This window comes from Triturus cristatus, chromosome 3_2 (assembly GCF_964204655.1).
Source record: "Triturus cristatus chromosome 3_2, aTriCri1.1, whole genome shotgun sequence".
Lineage (NCBI taxonomy): Eukaryota > Metazoa > Chordata > Amphibia > Caudata > Salamandridae > Triturus > Triturus cristatus.
In genome coordinates, this window is record NC_140584.1 from 902,278,368 (window position 1) to 902,298,607 (window position 20,240).

Here is a 20,240-nt window from a genome sequence, read left to right on the forward strand (position 1 = left end):
AAATAACCGACCTAATTGTTGAGCATACTTACAGCAATAGACTCAAATGTGTGGTAGAGTGTATATACCAGTAGTGTGTGAGCAGTCAATGAAACGATCTCTCTGTTGAAGGAAGACAAACAGCAGTCACAAAGGTGGCAAATTAGCAATATATTTTAACTTCTTGATGAGGACGATATTTAGGCTTTACGCAATTTTTTATGTTCGATTTTTCTCAGCACGTGTACAGCTAAGGCAGCACCTGTGCATTTGGAGAGAAATCTGTATAGCAAGATTTCTCCAGAAATACTTTGTAATCATTACTCTCTGATCTCCAGGTCCAAAGTGGTTGGGCAGCAAAATTAGATTGTTCTTCAAAGACTTTTTATGTGAAGACTACTACTGATATAGTCTCTTGTTAACACCAAGCCACTTATGCGGGTGGGCAGTATCAAAATACAAGAGTTGAGTAATAGAAGTTGAACACATTATTAAATGTTTAAATGTAATTCAAACACTCCTAACCCACAAACATCATAAACCATTAGCACTCATTCTCCTTGAATTAACTCAATTTGCCTTACATCAGGCAGGATTAATGCCCCTGGAATAGTAACAGCAATTCAGAAGTAAAATGTAAAATAGCAATAGTTATGAAAAGCACTCTCAGCAGATATAGTACTTTTCCAAATCACTTATCTTTAGCAGGACTACTACACCCATGGGTGTGACATGTTGAGTTGAAGCTTGATATGATTTTGCCACAGGCAAGTGATCATGAGGAAGTGATCACTGCGCTTGTCACATCCCAGTTGAAGACTATATATTTAGGAGTAAACCCAATTGATGGCATCACCATTCAGCTTCACGATCTGTTATCAATGCTCAACACTCACCTCGTGAACATATTGAAAATAAAATACTGCCTCTATAACCAATTGTGATTTTTTGGATCTGAGGATGAGGTGCCCAGTCTCACTGAATTGATAAGATGCATATGTAGTTTCTGTTACTCTCTTTGCCTAAATCGATACAAATGCAATAGATTCTAAAAGAGTACTAGAGTTACAAAAAAACATAAAATGTGTATCCTCTATGTTCAGCATCAGTTTGTTTTGGCTTCCACATTCAGTCCAATCAAATTGCCGTTATGTAAATGAATATGAACCATTTCTATGCAGTTACCAAGAGGACATCGTCTATTTAGGTATGCCACTTTGAACTTTGAATGACTAGACTTTGGTAATGCCAACTTTCTGCTGGGCTGTTTACATGGCCATTTTATATATCTCTCTTCAAGGTAAGTCTTACCACTATTTTTCTTCCTGGTCACTGAAACTTTGTTTTCCAGCAGTATTTGTCTTCCAAACATCAGAATTGGGAAAGGTGGTACAATATGTAAAACCAGGTACGCTGCCACCAACCTTACAATGCTTCAAGGATTTTAATTCAGAGTTATTTTAATATGTGGAAGGGTTTTCTACACGGTTTAGTGACAGGTGCCCATCACATAAAGCTGGTGGATGCCCAGTGTCAACACATTTATTTAGAAGTGGAGGCATCATCTGATTCCTGGCACAGTAGTCATAGCTGACTATGCCAATTGAAAATCTCTAGCCAGAACACATCCACTACAGGCATGTCTTTCTTGTTCACAGATGCTTTCTAAACCACGATGGTTGCATGCATAAAAAGGTTACAATGTACCAGACAAGCAGGATAAACCATCTCAGCATTACTGAAAGGGGAATGGATGTGATGGTTTAGTTTCTGTGTTTGCCAAGAAAAGAGGTGGAGGTGGTGTCACAACAATTGTTTTAAACTAACTGTTCACTTATACTTAGAATCTGCACCAGTTTGATTAGATTAATTTTTAATTTGCATTGTATTGATTGCGGCTTTATTTTAGTTCCTGGATCCATACTGAGACAATGGTCCCTATTCACATAAAAAACCCAAAAAGAGCATGCAGAGATATACACCTCTGCCCAAGCATACAAATTTTTTGGCAGTTCACTAAAGTATGCATGGAAAGATGCATCAGGCTCAAGTTTCCAGGTGCGCATCTAGGAATGTCATTTTGTTTTGTTTTAAAGTTTGCACCCTGTAATTTTCTTCTCACCAAATGTGGGGGTAGATCCATTCCCCATCCCACCCTGGAAAAGGAATTACTCAGCCCTTTGCTTACCTGAGACCAATTTACCATTAAGAATAGGCCCCAATGTAAAATATTAGTAAATATGTCATTCAGTTAATTAGGAGAGCGAAACATACATTCAAGACCGGATTCTATACCTCCATATTTTTCTTTCAGTTAATTAGGAGAGCGAAACATACATTCAAGACCGGATTCTATACTTCCATATTTTTCCACAGTAAAACATGTTTCCCAGTAGAAAAAAAATATATCCTCTTTGGATATTTCTACCATCAGGATATTCACTGGAGCATGCAAAGTGGATCCTGAATATGCTGTTATTGCATGCTTTGCATAGATTAACCTGGCGTGCTTTCAGGGATACAGGAAATCTTTAAAATCTGAACAATCTAACAAATCATAGCTTGAATCCACAATACACAACCATACCAATTTTCTGTGATTTTGGTCTACTATTAATAAAACAATAATATATAAACATCATTAAAACACTGCAATTATATTTCAAACAAAAGTAGCACAAATAATCTTTAAGCAATGCACAGCACATTGTTTTGATTAAACTGTGAATACTCACTCATCAGTAGTGAAGAGTCTCGCAATCACTGTCCTTGACATTGCTATAACAGTGATATCAATGACGATCAAAACACCTGAAAAATATTGCGCAATCCACAAAACATTTACTGAGAAACTCAGAAAATGACAAAGAGGAATACATTGTATTATGTAGTGGCATTTACTCTCTAACACAATTCACACACACAAACTAAATTCTGTTTGAATTGTAAACTATTGATATAATATTCATATTTTCCCTATTTAGATCTACACTATTGAATTTCATATATTCATCAATTCAAATGCATGTTCTTTTCAATACAAATGACCAGTAGTGATGGTGGTTTGATGATTGTTTCATTGCAGTACGGATCTTGCTTTTCCAGTTATTTTTCCTACATAGTAAAAATGGTTTCACAGGAACATAAGATGGTGAAAAGACATTAGGGCTCCTTTATTGATTGTTTCTTTCAACAACATTCCACAATATCCAAGTAGAGTAAATAAGCTGCATTATTAGGGGAGTGAGGTAGCTTTCTTTCAAGGTGATGGCAAGCAAAATCTTTGCTAGGTATACACCAAATCAAGATGAAGTAAATCTACAAGCTATATACCTAAGAAACGTACTAAATCAGTTAGTGGCTATCTGTGTGTGACTCAGAAAGTTTGTTTTTCAATTGACAGCAGCTTGGGCAATAGTTTGCGGCTCTGCACAATAAGCGCATCCTGCACCACAGGCACTTATTCCGCAGACTATAAATGTTATTATGGGCAAAGCGACAACAAAGCGAGACAAGATTCCATTTTGGATGCCTCTCACAATGAATCAATTGGAAGCAGTCTAGCTTCACACAACACCCCAGGATAAACACAGAATGCTGATGATGTATGTATCACTTGGTATGGTACCACATTTAGAAAAGAATACTAAATTTTTTACAATATTTGTGATTATTTACACTACTACTCATGGCACACCCTTGGTAGTGATGTTAGTAGGAGATTTAAAACAGACACATAATAGGCATGGAGAGGCACCTGCATTTGATTTGGGTATGAAATTCATAGGGAATTTTAAAAAACTTTCCTAAATAGTTTTCAGGAGCATTGAAGGAGAAGTACAGTTTTGGTAGTGCACCAGTGTTAGAATGATGATCCTGTTCAAAATCACAAACTGGAGCTTCCTAGAGGTACATCAGAAACGTACTCTACTGTAGGCTGGGATTAGGTTATCAAGCCACTTAACCACAACTCAAAACAAAATGTGGGATTGGAGGTTCCATAAGCAAAAAGCTGTATGAGCAGAAGGTTAAAAAGAAAACCACGGCTCTAGCTTTGCCACAGTAGGAGTCCAGAAAGATAACATGGAAATATTGAGAAATTAAAACTCTGCGACTCTGCCGGTGGATTTAAAACTAAGCAGTGGTTTCTAAAGATTGTAAACCACTGCATACCACTCGCACCCTTACATATTTCGCAATGATTAAAAGTTGTAATAACTGCAGAGAATGTAAGGGTGCCGAGTGGTATTTGGCAGTGCTATTTTCTTCATCTAAATCATTCAATGAAATCATGCATTCATTTATAGACCTGGCTTTTCAACCAATATGCCAGCCGCTCCTGGCCTTCCCCTCTGCCTAGCCGTCCGTAGCGCCAAGACACCTAAGGGTATTTGCGCGCTCTACAAGTTGCTTAAATAAATAAATAAATATAGACGCAAAGGTGCAGTTTGTGCTAAGGAAACAGTACCAAATGCCCACTTTACCATGTCATGGAATTCTGCATATCTGACATACTTTTAATATAATTCTGCATGATTTCCCGGAATCCACCTCCACAAATTCTTCCCACTCCTAGTTAATAATGCAAGCTTTTTCCTTTTTAGTACCTAAGTGCTCCGTAAAAAATATGCATGTGAGTGGGCTTTATAGCAAGCTACAGCACAGTATAAAAATAAATGGGCAGATTTACCTTTCTTTCAGACAATGCAATGCAGCACGGCAACTTGCTGTACATCATCACGTTGAAGGAAGTGAGAAGAAATGCTCCATATTTACAAAAATATAGAACATTTCAGCTTGTTCCTTGCACTGGCGTACTATGTGCTGCTTAGCACCAACACAAGTATCCTTGCTCCATATTGCAAGGGCGTCTGCTTCATGGGCAGGATTGTTTTTGTGCAGGAAGGAGCACCTTCCTGCACAAAAAAATCCTTAGAGGAATATTCCTCTTTCTATATGTGCTGCAGAAGGCACAAGTTAATGGGGAGAAATAAAGATATTGCTCGTTGTTACGCCTCTGTCAGATAGGTGCGCCATTTTAGGGCAAAATCAGGTTTACAAGTCTTTGGAAATCTGGCTTTGCATTGAAATACATGGATGAGTGCATGGGAACGCCCATGCTAAACCCATGAAACTTCTTCCCGATGCAAAGTAACCCAAGACAGTTCTATGTGCTGCCTTGCATCACTTTCTATTTACTAAACCAAGCAAAGTGGCTTTGCATGGCTTAGAACATCCCAGATAAGAGCTTGTGTTGTCTTGCTACAATATGTGTCATGCAAGGACAACACAAGTGCTTAGTAAATCTGTACCCAAGTGAGCTGGGACAAATGATCTGTTCCATATGTTATTCCTGTAAAGTGTGAGCCTCAGGGTCATGCTCAATGGGGCACATGCATCAAGCTATTTTGCGATTGCAAATGTTGCGGATTGCAAAAAAAGGCTGTTCGCGATCACAAAATAGATAATTCCAATGCATGAAGCTCATTCGCTGAATTTCACATAAATTCGCGAATAGGAATTTGTTAATCCTATGCATCAAAAATTCACAAATACCGAATCTGTGAAAAACGCAATTAACATTTCTTAAATAAGAACAAATTCTATCAGGTGGTAACCATTTAAAGTTGAACAAATCATGTGCTATTCATCAGCAAACTACTTAAACAGTCCCAGAAGGCATCAGAATGTTTCACAATGGCAGCGCTTTACGTCATGGTGAGGATGATGAGGCTAAGAGCAGCAGCAGAGAGAACAAGGAGGATACAGGAGCACATTTTCAGAGTGTGCGTTACTTTTCTAGGGAAGACAGAGAAAGAGATTTATGATAAATATAGGCTGATTGCAGACACAATCCATGAGCTCATAGCTGAATTGGATCCAATACTGCAGCGTCAGACTCGCAGGACACATGCCATCCCCACTCATGTGCAGGTCCTATGTTTTCTGCATATCTCATCTTCAGGGAGCTTCCAGGGAGTAATTGCTGCAGGTGGAGCTATTTCCAAAAGTGCCCAATCGCGATTTTTTAACTCATTCCCTGATGCCATGTTGCGGAGGATACACAACCACACTAGGTTCACCACAATACCACAGGAATTGCAGCAAACTAAATTAGATTTTTATCATGTTGCCCATTTTCCACATGTCATTTGTTGCATTGATATGTAGCCATTTGTCCCGCCTCAATGAATGAGAATATTTACTGAAACCGCAAATCTTACCATTCATTGAACATTCAAGTAATCTGCAATTCTAAAAACATAATCACAGACATAGTGGCTAGTTACCCTGGCAATGCACATGACTCCTATATCTTCAGACATAGTGGCATGCACAGACGTTTACTTGCGGGTGAATTTGGAGAAGGATATTTGCTTGGTAAACAGATGTAAAACTGTTTTGCACACCTGTCCACCATGGTGACACATAGCAGTGACCAATGTATTCTCTTTTTACATCTTGTAGGTGATAGCACATGCGCTATGCACTCTTTCATCCTGACTCCATATCTAAATCCTACTACACAATGTGAGCAGCGATATAATGAGGCACACATCTCCACGCGCGACGTAATTGAGAGGACATTTGATTACTAAAATCTAGGTACCGCTGCCTAAACAAAACTGAGGGTGCATTACAGTATAGGCTAGAGACTTGCTGCAAAATAGCCGTCAAATGTGTCATGTTGCACAACATAGCCACTAATAGAGGCATTCCCCTGTAAGACTCTGACAGCGAGCCTGAGGTAGACATCCAGCCAAGACAAGTGACATGCGGTCCAAATGCAGCAGAGGGGAGATGGAGATGTGCAGCAATCATTCAACATTACGTTTAAAGTGGGTAATCACGAGACAATACAGTGGGTGCGCAACGCTTTAATGTTACAATATTCTGGTAGTGTTATTGCACAGATACCAGGTGCAGACAAGTATAGTGTGAATACAGACAATTATATGACATTGCCTTGGTATTTAAACGTCAGTGGGAACAATGTACATGCTGCCGGTTACCCCACCAGAATAGTAAGTGTCCGTGTTTTTACTATTTACAGCCACGCACTCCCGTGGGCCTCTCAGTAGGCTCAACCACATCCCTTACTGAGCCTTCTGTGCCAGTGTTGCTCCTGGTACTGTGCCTCCTGGGATTTGTTACAGGTGCCAGTAGGCTACTGAGGCTGGAGGCCTACTCCGTAAGAACGTTGTTGCCACCAGCTGCAGCAGTCTGGAGATGTTCCTCTGCATTAGTGACCTAGATGAGGCCCCTGGCCACATCCCCGCAGCAGTGGCTCATCTCCACTTGTATGCTGACAGTACGATGGAAAAGCTGAGCTGTTGTTGTGCACAGCCTATTGATGGCCCTGGTGTAACCGTCCAGGCGCCCCATCAAATTGTGATGCCTCCTACCATGGGAGGCATGGTCACCCTGGATGACCCTGAACAAGTAATGCATAGCTGTTGTAACACTTGCAAAGTTGTCAGTGTTTGCCCTCTGCCCTTCCACAACAGCAGTGGTGAGCTCTCTCAGGCAGTGACGGATATCTCCCATGTGTGTTGCCATTATCCCCAGTTGGCCCTGCATCATTCTCATGTTTCTGCCTTGCAGGTGCTGGACCCTGAGCATCTTGCCCTCCAGCCCACTCCAGGCAGAAGCCTCATTCTGCAGCTGTCAGAATTGCCTTGGGCCTTCGCCTGCGGAAATGGACGGACCTGCGCCGCATTGGTACTAAGGGTGGGCGTAATGTGCGTAAGGGACCTACGCTGAGAGGCACAGAGATGGAACCAATCTCCGCACTCTCCGCATAGTTCCGTTATGCAGTTCCCGCCTGCCTCCCACCCGCCTCCCACCCGCAGTATTAAACACATTAAGAAAGCAATTTTCAAATAACCTTACCTTATCGGCGGCGTCCCCGGGCTTCCAGCCATCTAAATCGCGTCTTCTTCTGGGAACTGCGCATGCGCGGAAGCCCGAGCATGCACATTTCTGCCGAGGAATGCGCATGTGCAGGCTCCCGCGGGTGGCGGGTGGGAGGCTAACTTCCGTTATGCCCGAGTGTGCAGAGATTTGCCTTGTTTCTCCGCCTATATTGCGGAAGGGCAAATCTCCGCACATTCTGTGGGCGGAACGGAGTTACACCCCTAATTGGTACCTCTGTTGGTGGTGAATTTGAATTTGAATTTGAATATGGATTTCTAAAGCGCATAGCTGCCCTTGGGCGTCCCAGCGCTGATACTATCTAAAACACCAGTAGGAACGGAAGGGGGAGAGGGTTATGCTGGAAAGCGCCAGGTTTTGAGCTGCCTACGGAAAGCAAGCAGGTTGGATTCTGACCTTATGGAGAGTGGTAGGGAGTTCCACAGCTTGGCAGCATTGTAAGAGAACAGTCTCCCTCCTGAGCGGGACCTATTCACTCTGGGGATGGCTGCAAGATGAAGAGAGTCTGATCTGAGTTGTCGGTTTGCTCGGTATGGATTGATGATGGATTTCAGGATAGGGGGGCCTTTGCCTTGCAGTATTTTGTGGGAGATGCATAAGGCTTTGAAGGATATTCTTTCCCTTACTGGGAGCCAATGTAGGCTTTTGATGGCCGGTTTGGCTGAGCATCTCGTTTTTGTTCCGGTCAGTACTCTTGCTACTGCGTTTTGGGCGCATTGTAGTCTGTTGATGACATAGGCAGGGGCTCCCAGGTAGAGGGCATTGCCATAGTCCAACCTGGCGTTCACCAGGCCTTGCATGAACAGTTTCCTGGACTGGAAGGGAATAAGGTGAAGGATCTTCCGTGCTGTTTTTATTAGACCAAAGCAGATACCTGTCGCTTTCCTGGCCTGTATTTTAAAGTTGAGGTCTTGGTCCAGCCATATGCCCAGACTCTTGACTTCGGGTTTAGGGGTGGGTGGCGAACCCATGCAGGGGGCCATGATAGAGTTTGGGGGCGTTTGAGTGGATTACCAAGGAGGAGGATCTCTGATTTTTCTCCGTTCAGTTTTAAGCGGGATTCGCACATCCAGTGATAGATGTCTTCTAGGCAAGCTGCCAGATTGTCCAGGCTTTTACTTGACTGGTTGATAGACACCACCAGTTGGGTGTCGTCAGCGTACATGACCGTTTTAATGCCAAATGGGGCGGTAATGTCCTCCAACGGGGACATATACACATTAAAAAGTGTGGGGCTGAGGGAAGATCCCTGGGGGACCCCACACTGAAGCGGGGTGGCTCTAGATGTGGCTAGGCCATCAGTCACCTGGTAGGTTCTGCCTTCCAGGAACGATTTAATCCAGGAGAGGGCGGTCCCTGTTACTCCTGTCAGTTTAAGCCGGTGGATTACTATTTTGTGATCCACAGTGTCGAAGGCTGCGCTTAGATCGAGGAGGATCACTGCCACTGATCCTCCTGCGTCTAAGATAGATCTTGCCTCTTCGACCACGGCTAGAAGTGCAGTGTCTGTACCCTGCCTCGGTCTGAACCCCGTTTGGGATTGTCTTAGGAGCTCGTTGGTTTCCAGGAACAGGGATAGTTGCTGGTTTACCATTCGCTCGGCCACTTTGCTTATGGCCAGGAGTAGGGAAATGGGTCTGTAATTGGAGAGGTCGGAGGGGTCGAGATGTGGTTTTTTGAGGAGCGCCTTTACCATGGCTTTTTTCCAGTTGGTTGGGACCGTGCCTAGTCTGATGGAGTCGTTGATTGAGCGGGTAAGTGGCTCGGCTATAGTCGGTATGACTAGCTTGAGTTGGCTCATCGGGGCAGGGTCTAATGGAGAGCCACTCTTAACCGCTTGTATAGTAGATAGGAATTGTTCCGTGGTTATCTGTGCGAAAGCGTCAAGGCGTGGGGTGTCTGGGTCGGCGAGGGGGGTCTCAGGGGATTGAGGTGTAGGGGGCGATGGGAGGGAGTTGAGGATTTTACTGATTTTGGTAGCGAAGAACTCCGCTAGTTGGTTGCATCTATTGCCCGATGGGTCTGGTGTGGGAGAGGGCTCGGGGGTTTTAGTGAGGAGACGTACGATACGGTACGTTTCTTTTTCAGAATTGGCTGCGTTCTGTATTTTCTTCTCATAGAAACTTGCTTGTGAGTTTTTTATACACGATTTGTATTGTTTTATAGCAGATTTATATTCGGACTTGCTGTCCGTCGTATAGTTCTTTCTCCATTGTCGTTCTAATTTTTTGCACTTTTTCCTGATAAGGCGTAGCTCTGGGGTAAACCAAGGGGATTTGAGAGTTCTTTTCCTGGTCGGTAGGTTTTTTTCGGGCAGGATGGTATCGAGAGATTGCTTGATCCAATCCTGTAGTTGGGTAGCTGCTCTAGAAGGGTCTGGGTCCATCATGGATTCAGTAGAAGCCAGTAATTGAGCCCAGGCGTGGGGGTCCAGTTTGTGCCATGGCCGGGATGGGGGTTGGGGAGGGTGTTTCTCCCTTGTTGCAGGGGACAGATGTAGTTTGAAGGGGATTAGAGAATGATCTGACCAAGGAATGGGTAAAGGAGTGCTCACCGTGAGTCTTGCGAGGTTCGTAAATATAGGGTCTAAGAGGTGGCCCTTCTCATGTGTGGGCAGAGAATTTTTTAGATGGAGATCCAGGGAGACAAGGTCGTTTTTTAGCTCGGCGGCGATTGTGTTTGTGGGGTCGTCGAAGTGGAGATTTAAGTCAAAGAAAGATCGTAAAGTTAGGGGTGAGACAAGCTAGGGCAGAGGTGGCTTCCACTAGCGAGTTACAGAAGAGTCCATGTTTGCCCGGTGGGCGATATAATAGTATACCCGAAAGGGTAGTGACTGGTGGAGAGTGGATTGAGAACAGGATATTTTCGCAATCGACTACAGGGCTGTCCTTGAACTGACAGGATAGGTGATCACGATAGATAATAGCGATCCCTCCCCCCGTTCCGGAGGGTTTATCCACGTGTTTAATGAGGTAGCCTGCTGGGAGTGCTTGAATAATATCCGGGTCGGAGTTATGGTTAATCCATGTTTCGGTAAGGAAAAGGATATCAATCTCCGATTCCTGAAGCAGGATGTGAATTTGTGATTGATGTTTCGGGAGGGATCTGCAATTAAGCAAGGCCATGTTTAGATAATGGGGCGTCGGAGTGACTTGAGGGGGGAGTTTGTAGGAGCAGTTCCTGCAGCATGACTGGCCGTCGGGGGGGAAATGCTGTGGGTGCAAAGAGGTGCGAGGTGGTCCCTGATGTTAAGTAAGTTTTCCCTCGTATACCTAAGGGGAGCCTGGAATGCAGGAGCATGATTATGTGGCCCTTGGCCCGGTCTGGCGCGGACGGGCGCAGAGGGGCTTGCCTTAGGCGCGCCTTCGGCGCGCAAACGGCGCTCCCGCTGCGCTCGTTCGCTGCGCCTCTGGTGGCAACACATGTTATGGGTGGTGGAAGGGGCGTGGCCTGAAAGGGGGCGTGTCCTCTCTCCTCGCCGGGGTGGCGTTTCTAGAGGGAATTCCTCTTGGGCTCCGAGTCAGCGATGAGATCCGCTGCCCGCTCAGCTCATCGATCGAGTGAGTGCCTAAGTGCTTGCAATCCTCTAGCGCGGTGCTTTGCTTTTAAAAACACAGTGAAAAAAGTGACAGTTATACAATTTTTAAGTTAAAAAAGCGAAGGGTGTGCTCCCGGCTTTCCGCCTCAGGAGTTCAGCAGTATCTGGCCTGGTGCTTGTGTGGTCAGCGCTTTTGTACTCGTGCCGAGGGGCGTGGCCTGAAAGGGGGCGTGTCCTCTGTCCTCGCCGGGGTGGCGTTTCTAGAGGGAATTCCTCTTGGGCTCCGAGTCAGCGATGAGATCCGCTGCCCGCTCAGCTCATCGATCGAGTGAGTGCCTAAGTGCTTGCAATCCTCTAGCGCGGTGCTTTGCTTTTAAAAACACAGTGAAAAAAGTGACAGTTATACAATTTTTAAGTTAAAAAAGCGAAGGGTGTGCTCCCGGCTTTCCGCCTCAGGAGTTCAGCAGTAGTGGTGGTGGTGTATGGCCAGCCTGCTGTGTGGGAGTTTCTTTTTGGCTCGCTTCATCACTCTCAAAATCAGGCAGTGGTGGGACTATTTACCTGCGTCGAGTGGGAGCAGGTATGGGTGAGGATGCTGGCACTTCTGGTTCCTCCTCAGACTGTGCATTTGGTTCCTGTGACTTATGGACATCAGCCACATCAATCTCCTGTGCAGCTGCATTTGTGATTTTAAACAGTTTAAGTTCAGTTATTCTTTGGTGCACATGTTTGTGACATAGCGCATGCCAATGTCTAATAAATTAACTTTTGTAATGGACAAAGTCTACTTCAGTCACTTCCTTGCTGTACTCTGCTGCACTAAAGCTGTTTTTGTCCCTCCTTGCCTTGCCGTTATATTTGTCTGTATACTACTCCCATAATGCATTTTGGTGTTGCAAGTGAAATGTGGACTGGACTCAGGTGTGCTACACTACACAGAATCTGCATTAGGGGCAAATTTAGGTACATTTAACATTGAAAGATATTTAGCAGTGGTCGTACCTTGTGAGGTACCAGCCTGTTCAGAGGTGTCAATATGGGTTATTCCGTCAACTGCCTCTGGCTGCAGTGTAGATTCTACCATGTCCTCCAGGGGTGTGTTTGCACGTTCCGCAGATGGTATCCCTCCAGTTTTTCCTTGCCATCTGCAAGCCATGCAGCCACCCTCTCTTTAGCTTGGCTGCACTGGTCGTACCAGCGCTTGCGCAGGTCTGCGTTTGAGCACTGCGTGACCCCCATAGCATTTACCTTTGCTTGGATAGCCAGCTAAATGTTTCTTTCAACTGGCTATGCAACCTGCAGGGACAGCTTGCCAACGAGCTTATCATTGCTGAACACCACTTCCTCAATGAGGATTTCCAGTTCTTTCTTGCTGAATTTCAGCTTCCTTTTCCTTCCTTCACCTTTGTTGTTCACTTTTTCTGTGGCCATGCTGTTGTTTTCAAACAGATTCAGCTTCAAAAACAGCTTGTTCCTTGCTCAGCTCCACCGGTCTGCCTCCTCCTCTGACTCTCTCTGTGAACAGGTGTGTGCATTCCCTGATTCACTTCCTGGTTGTGATGTCATCCCAATGCAGCAATATGGGTTAATCTCTATTAGCGATTCTGTATTAGCGGATTCGCTATTACCGATTCGGTAATAGCGGGATTGCTATTTGAATTTGCGATATTAACCGATTTGCTAAAATATAGCAAATTTTATAATGCATTCTGTTTTGCGATTCCTTATTAGCAATTTCTTAATATTCACGATTAAGGATTCGCAAAATTGTTTTTTGATGCATGTGCCCCAATATCTTTTAAAGCCAGAGGATGATCATGATATAAAAGCTATTTTACCTAACTAAAGTATTATCTTATAATAGTGGATTGTCATCCAGACATGAACACTACTCTTTTCTGGTATTGAAGCAGTTTATTCACATAGAATAGTTTTAGTTTTAGACTACAGAAATTTAAATCACACAGACATGCTGTGCAAATACTTACTGCAATGGGCAAATGATGAAACTGGTTTGAAAAAAAATAAAAATTACATTAACTATTTTAAACAGATTTGTTAGCCAAAATATAGCACCTGAATTATTGTATCTAACTGCTTTTTCGTTCTGTGGATTTCAGATAGCCTATATGCGATTACGTCAGGTTCTTAAGACTACCCCTGGGCTTTTTGCAAAAAGTGTTTTGGCAATCATAGTTTGATGATATCTCACATTACAGAATATGGGCTTGACTGAATATTTAGATAGGGTGGACAAGATGGTGACACTCTGACCTGATAAGGGTATAACTAAAAAACATTTTTAAAAAATCTAAAATGTTATTTCTTAAGGGATTTTTCTTGGATCTGAATTTTAAAGTGAGGGTAACTATTGACATCTGACTTCCTACAGATGCATGCTATTTTACAACTTCCGACCACATTAAGATTTTGACAGGTTCTGATGGGATTCCTTAATTTTGTAAGAACTTACCTGTCACATTATGCTGAGCGGTGCAAGCCCTTAGATGATTTAATCACTCCTACATTTTCTGTTACATCTTACATGAACTGCAAGCAGACATGTTAAACACTAAGGAGCTGATGTAGAGGTTATTCCATATCCAAAGTGACAGAATACCCACAGAGTATCTTCTTTGCCAAACTCTTGGTCGTCTTGGTGGGCTGCCAGGTTTACACCAGTAGGGTAAACCTACCGATAAGGGCCTGGGTGACGGTGTATCTGGTGCTGATGGGTTGCCACTTGAGGATTTTCCAGAGCATGCAGAGGAAGCAGGAAGGTGTGATAGTGCTCATCTGCTACTTCATGGTGAGATTGCTGTTGAGTATGATGTTAAGCTTCCTTGCATGATCTGTGGGTGTTAGTGAGGGGCCAAATTCAGCTGGCCAACAGGAGTCGTCCAAGGGGTAGGTGTTGTTCCCAAAGATGAGTATCTCTGTTTTGTTGGTGTTGAGTTTGAGAGACCCGTTCTGCAACCAGCTGGCAATGCGGGTCATGCACCAGGGGAAGTTGGCTTTGGTTTTTGTGGAGTCTGATGATAGGGAGAGGATTAGGATTAGCTAGTGTCTCAGCGTATGATATGATGTTCATACCATAGGATGAGACCAAGGTGGCCAGAGGGGTCATATATGTGTTGGACACATTTGGGCTCAGAGAGGACTCTTCGGGAATGCCACCGATTACATTCTTAGGGCTCGAGGTGTAGGGTGGAATGGTGAGGGCTTTGGGTTCTTCCAGTGACGAAGGATGCGATCCACCCGAGGATGTTCCCATGGATCTCAATCTGATGCAGCCCATTTAGGAGGGTGCAGTGAGGCATGGTGTTGAAGGCTGCAGCAAGATAGCGAAGGATAAGGGTTCTGGTCTCTCTGTCTGGGAGAGCAATGATGTCATTGGTGGCTGGGATTAGGATGGTTACCGTACTGTGATTTGTGCATGGTCCAGGAGGTTGTTGTTTTCAAGGTTGTTGGTTAATTAGAGGCTTATTGCTTTCTCCACGGCTTTAGTGGGAAAAAGGAGATTGTCCGGTAGTTTTTGAGTTCTTTAGAGCCTGCATTGGGTTTTCTGGAGGAGCGGTTTGACTTCAACGTGTTTCATCCCTCTGGAAAGGAGGCAGAGGTGAAAGATGAGTTGAGGATTGTAGTGAGTTACTTGCTGTTGATGCTGTTCCCCAGGTTGAACATGTGGTGAGGGCAGGGCTCTCTGGGTGCTTCTGAGTGGACTGCTAATCCGTCTTCTCACGCACCACACTGTTTTTACTCACCTCTATTCCGGACTAATTAAAATACTGTCTATGACATATGAGGCCTTTTAATCCACTTCACCAGAGCACTAGAAATGCACTTGTTTTTGATCACTACTGCAATAACCAGTGGTCCGTCCACCGGACGGAGGTAAGCATACAACAGAATAAGCCCAATGATGATGCTGTCACGTTTCTAAACTTGGCGGAGAACCAAGATATAACGCCTCTGACCTACATACGTGAATGAGGGTTTTTATTTGAACACATTGCAAACCCTGGTTACTCAGGTCAAGTGATCCATTCCCTATTGATATTGAGCAGATCTACGTTATGCCCAATATTGTTTTTTTAATTCTGCCCAAGTTTATTTAGTAGTTAGAGCTCTCACAAGCAGTGTTTTTTTCTCCCAAATGGTTTTTAAATCACCCGGGAGTAATTTAATTTGGTGGCAACACTTGCAGTATCCCCATTGAAAACTGTTGAATATATGGCAGTGTAAGCACAAGCATGCACATGCATGCAGCTCTGCAATAGAGACGTGTGTACGACACTAAATAAATTCTGGAGGTTTTCACCACATTATAGCAGTCTGCCACCACCCTAACTTAATTTTAAACAGTTTGTTGATTGCTTCCTTTTATTTTCATAGAATTTACTGATCTTCTTTGACTGTGTTTGCAGCAATGTGGGTAACTCTTGTGCCCTTTTGCCTAGATTATCACGATCCCACACACTGCAGGGCCCATTCCAACTACAGTCTTTTGACCCCTTGTTTTTCCCACACAGGGATACTCATTTTTTTTGCTTAAATCTTTTTATTATATGGCTACAATGGTTCTGTCGGACTGACAGAACCATTGTAGCCATATAATACAAATACCCAGGTTCTGAGGGACACAGGGTCACCCCATTATTTTTCATAATTAAATCTTTTTATTGACATTTAACAGTACCGTACAAGAATAGTTAAATTACCACAAATGGTAAGTAATAATACATTTTCAGAACATATGCTGAGGTTTTAGCAGCAATGGCGGGAGCGTATTGTGTCTGATATTGTGTAGTAAGGATATCAATAACATCAGAACACCTGAGAAGAGGTATAAGAGGATGTACAGTCATCGGGCTGTGAATTGTGGCGTTGCTCTATGTGTGATGTAGTGTAATGCTGAACGGTGGGTAGAAGGTACAACCTTACGAGGACAAAATAACTTGACTGAGGGAAAGGGGTAACCGCCTGTGACCCAATGCCCTGAAGTGTTGCAACAGGTAAATAACTGCTTGTAGAGTGCATGAGGGTGCTGTGATCCACCAGGGCTAGTGGGGATCGTAAGGGGCTCTCATTAGTGGGAGTGGAATTTCACCTTGTCGCTGCTGGGGCCTCCGCCTCATCCTGTGTGACTGCAGTGGGTGTAACTGACGTCTGCAATTCCCACACAGGGATACTCATACATTTTATTAGGTTTTCCATCTAGAGACACACTGATTCTTGCCAGTGACATACGTTATTCTGGGTGAGTAATTAATGCTTAAACCTGCCATATCTGCGTTAAACATTTTAGCTGAAATTATTTAATTCACATCATAGATGCACCTATATTTCATGAGTCACTAAGAAGATCCTTGCCTATGGAGAATTATTTGTTCAGGCATGATTGGTCCCTTGCATATAATTATTGGAGAAACTACATGTTCCAGAAGGTTTCTCACGAATACCTAGGTGAGTCCCTCTAAAGGCACAGCATATTTAGAAATACGCCATTGTTACATCTATGCTTCGGTGCAATACGTCTGCCAGCTTTTAATGCATTTAAATTAATTTATTTAGACTTTAGAACTACCTTCCCAAAGTGAATCCAACCGCTATGGTGCCGTCCTTTAGGTAGTTCACATATTCCACATGTTACACCATTCAAAACATGCAATTCCCTACTAGTCAACTGAGGTGCTTCCCATCATTATTTCTTAATTGCAATAATTAAGCACGGGCGGAGCTTGCATAGTTGCACTACGCGGAGCTCCATGGAGTTGAGCAAAAACTCTGTGGAGCTCTGCTACATGTCTCCACCACCTCCTAAATAATAAATAAATATAAAAATAAATAAATATAAAAAGAATTAGATAAAAAAACACACTTACCTCTATCGTGGCATCTCCGGGCTGCCCTCCTCCTCCTGGCCATGGTCTCTTCTACAAACCAAAACCCCTACGTCTACGTCAGACATACATCTTGTAGGACTGCACGTGCATGCACAGTCCTACCACAACGTACATCTGTAGTAGGGGTTTCCACAGGAGAGACCATGGCGAGGAGGAGAAGGGCTGCCCAGAGATGCCGCGATAGAGGTAAGTGTATTTTTTTATTCTTCTTTATTTATTTCTTTTAAATATTTATTGGGGGGCTGGAGGTGGGGAGCTTACTGTGGGGCCCGGGGTTGAACTCCGCTCTGCTGCGGAGTCGGAGTTTTGCATCAACTCCACGTTCTCAGCCGAATACTGAGTAGGCAAAAATCCGCAAGCTCCGCCAGCAGACTGAAGTTCGCTGCCGACATTAAGCTATAATGACTTTCTATGTTTAACTGTACGGGGTTGAAATGTTGGCATAATAATGGTGTTCAGTTTTCAATATAATTTGATTTGGAGCTTATCACTCTGTTTCAGAGTGTGAATCAATCACCATTAAATCCGTTTCAGTCACGATTCATGTACATACATTGTAAAGCCCTTCACAATACATACTAACCTATTTCACTTTTCACTGCACTGTTGCATTGTTGAGAGCCTTTAAATTTAAATAAAAAACGACTCGTCCACCCTCAAGTCCTGCACATTTCAACAGATGAGATCCAACACATGTCCTGCTTAGTAGTTCGGTGCTGGGATCTGATGTGTTAAACCACAATCATTAAGTGCAGATAGAAAGTCTGCAGCCTGTAGGCAGTCAGCGTCATCAAGATGTAGATTAAGGTCACCCAGCACTGTGAAATTAGCATATCGTAGGGCTTTCTGGGCAATGATATCAGCCAGCTCCGACGTGTGGCTATGTGGGCAGTCTGGGGGCCTATAAAGCAACAACCCCGCAAAGGAGAAGGATGGGGACATTTTAATACAGAAAATTAGACCTTTGATGTTGCCAACGTGGTCCAAATTGGAGGAATTGTCCAGGAAGGACGTCATGGCCTTCGACCGGATCCTCAAAGGGGTCTAAGGCGTTCTCTAGATAACAGTACCCAACCGTCTCCAGTCCCACCTCTGCTCAAATTGTCATTTGTTCAACTGTAAATATCGACCGATGGTCACCGTGGGGCAGTCCAAATAGGGGCAGGACCAGTGTATAATGAGGGGTTCAAGCTGTTTTGATCATGTAGCGTTTCCAGCACTGCAGAGCCGTGGTTTGCAGCACTGACCAATAAGGGACCACCACCATTGGATCAAGCAACCTAGCTAGTAATAAGTTGCGGTGGGTTCCAGGCTCCATTATATGCATTCACTCTGGGTTCACTCCCTCCAACCAGTGCGCCAACCATTGCATCAGAGCGGCCAGGAAAAAAACCTCAAAGTTACTAGAACCGAAGGCCCCCCCTCTGCCATGGAGTGGTGTAGTGTCACCAATGAGAGCATCACCACCCCTTTCCTCAAATATGATCCCGCCACAGGTTGTCCAATTGTCGGAACCATCCAGTTTATACTGAGATCGGGAGATTAAGAGAAAGAACAGCAAGTGTGGCAGCATAACCATTTTGGCTAATGAAACTCGGCCATAATCTGTAGCCACAAAGAGGACCAGAAAGGAAGCAGGACCTAAGGGACCTAAGGGCTCTATCCAGACTACCCTTTCTCAGGTCATCAAGAGAATGAAAGATATGGTTACCCAGATACTTAAAAGTGGATGGTGCCCAGTAAAGGTCCGCTGGAAGGTCCTGGGGTCAGGGTAGAACTCCAGCCACAGGGAACAGGTAAGTCTTGTTTTTGTTAACCCTTAAGCCTGACAGGAGCTCAAACCATCCCAGGTGGTCCAGCATGGTTTCAGATCCCACCACAGCGTCCTTCAGATAAATCAGAAGGTCGTCTGCATCCAGGGAAATGATATGGTCACGACCATCTACTGTCAGGCCTATCCCCTTACCTCCTAGTTAGAACAATGCAGCCAGAGACTCGATCGCCAGAGCAAATAAAAGGGGCGAAACAGGGCAACCCTGCAGAGTGCCACGAGAGATCACATATTGTGTGGACACTGTTTTAACTGTCCTGACCCGTGCTGTGGTACCTTTATAGAACACTTTCACCCACTTCACCCAACCGTCTCCAAGACCCATACCTCTCATGGTGTCAAATAAATAATCCCACCATATTGTAATGAAAGCCTTTTTCAGATCAATCGAGAGGAAGGCTACCCACAATAGAAATTGCATCCCAGAGTAACACAGAATACACATAAATTGAAGGATAAACCCATTCTGGTCGATGTGTATTAAGGTGGGCATATACGGAAACAATCAGAGTGCTAGGATCTTGCTAAGTATCTTAAAATCCATGTTGAGCCTGGAAAGCGGTCTATAATCCACGACCCGGGCTCCTGGAACTGTCGCTTTGGGAAGCGGAATCACAAGTGCATCCCGCGCGGACTCAGGAAGTCGCCCAAGTCTCAAGGATTCTGTATAGAGGGTCACTAGTCGGGGTGCCAGTCTGGATGCATACACCAAATAGAATTCTGTAGGAAGGCCGTCTGGGCCTGGGATTTTACCCATCTCCATACTCCATGCTGGTAACTTCCTGTAGTGTCACTGGTACTCCCAACGTCTCCTGGGCCTGTCTATCCAGCACCTGGATTTGGAGTGCAGCAAAGAATTCTCTGAGCTCCTCTTACAGAACCAATGGGGCAGTGCGGTATTTAGAGCTTCATAATATACCCAAATAAAGCGTTAATCACTTCTAGTTTATAGGTGGACGAACCAGTTCCAGATGGCACATGAGTCATCAGTGACAATCGGATCTCTGGCCTGATCAGCAATGCCAAAAAGGCGGCTAGGCCTACCTTCTGC

The 20,240-nt window shown here is 44.2% G+C and overlaps 1 protein-coding gene across 1 annotated transcript in view; it reads right to left on the reverse strand.

The window, feature by feature from the left end:
* LOC146858423 (multidrug and toxin extrusion protein 2-like) overlaps window positions 1-20,240 on the reverse strand; it is a 1,295,341-nt gene that overhangs the window by 298,591 nt on the left and 976,510 nt on the right. The window contains exons 12-13 of the mRNA XM_085649342.1: window positions 2,715-2,790; window positions 33-102 (exon numbers count right to left, since the gene is read on the reverse strand). Of these exons, the coding sequence (XP_085505468.1) occupies window positions 33-102; window positions 2,715-2,790 (146 nt within the window). The remainder of the gene's footprint in view (window positions 1-32; window positions 103-2,714; window positions 2,791-20,240) is intronic.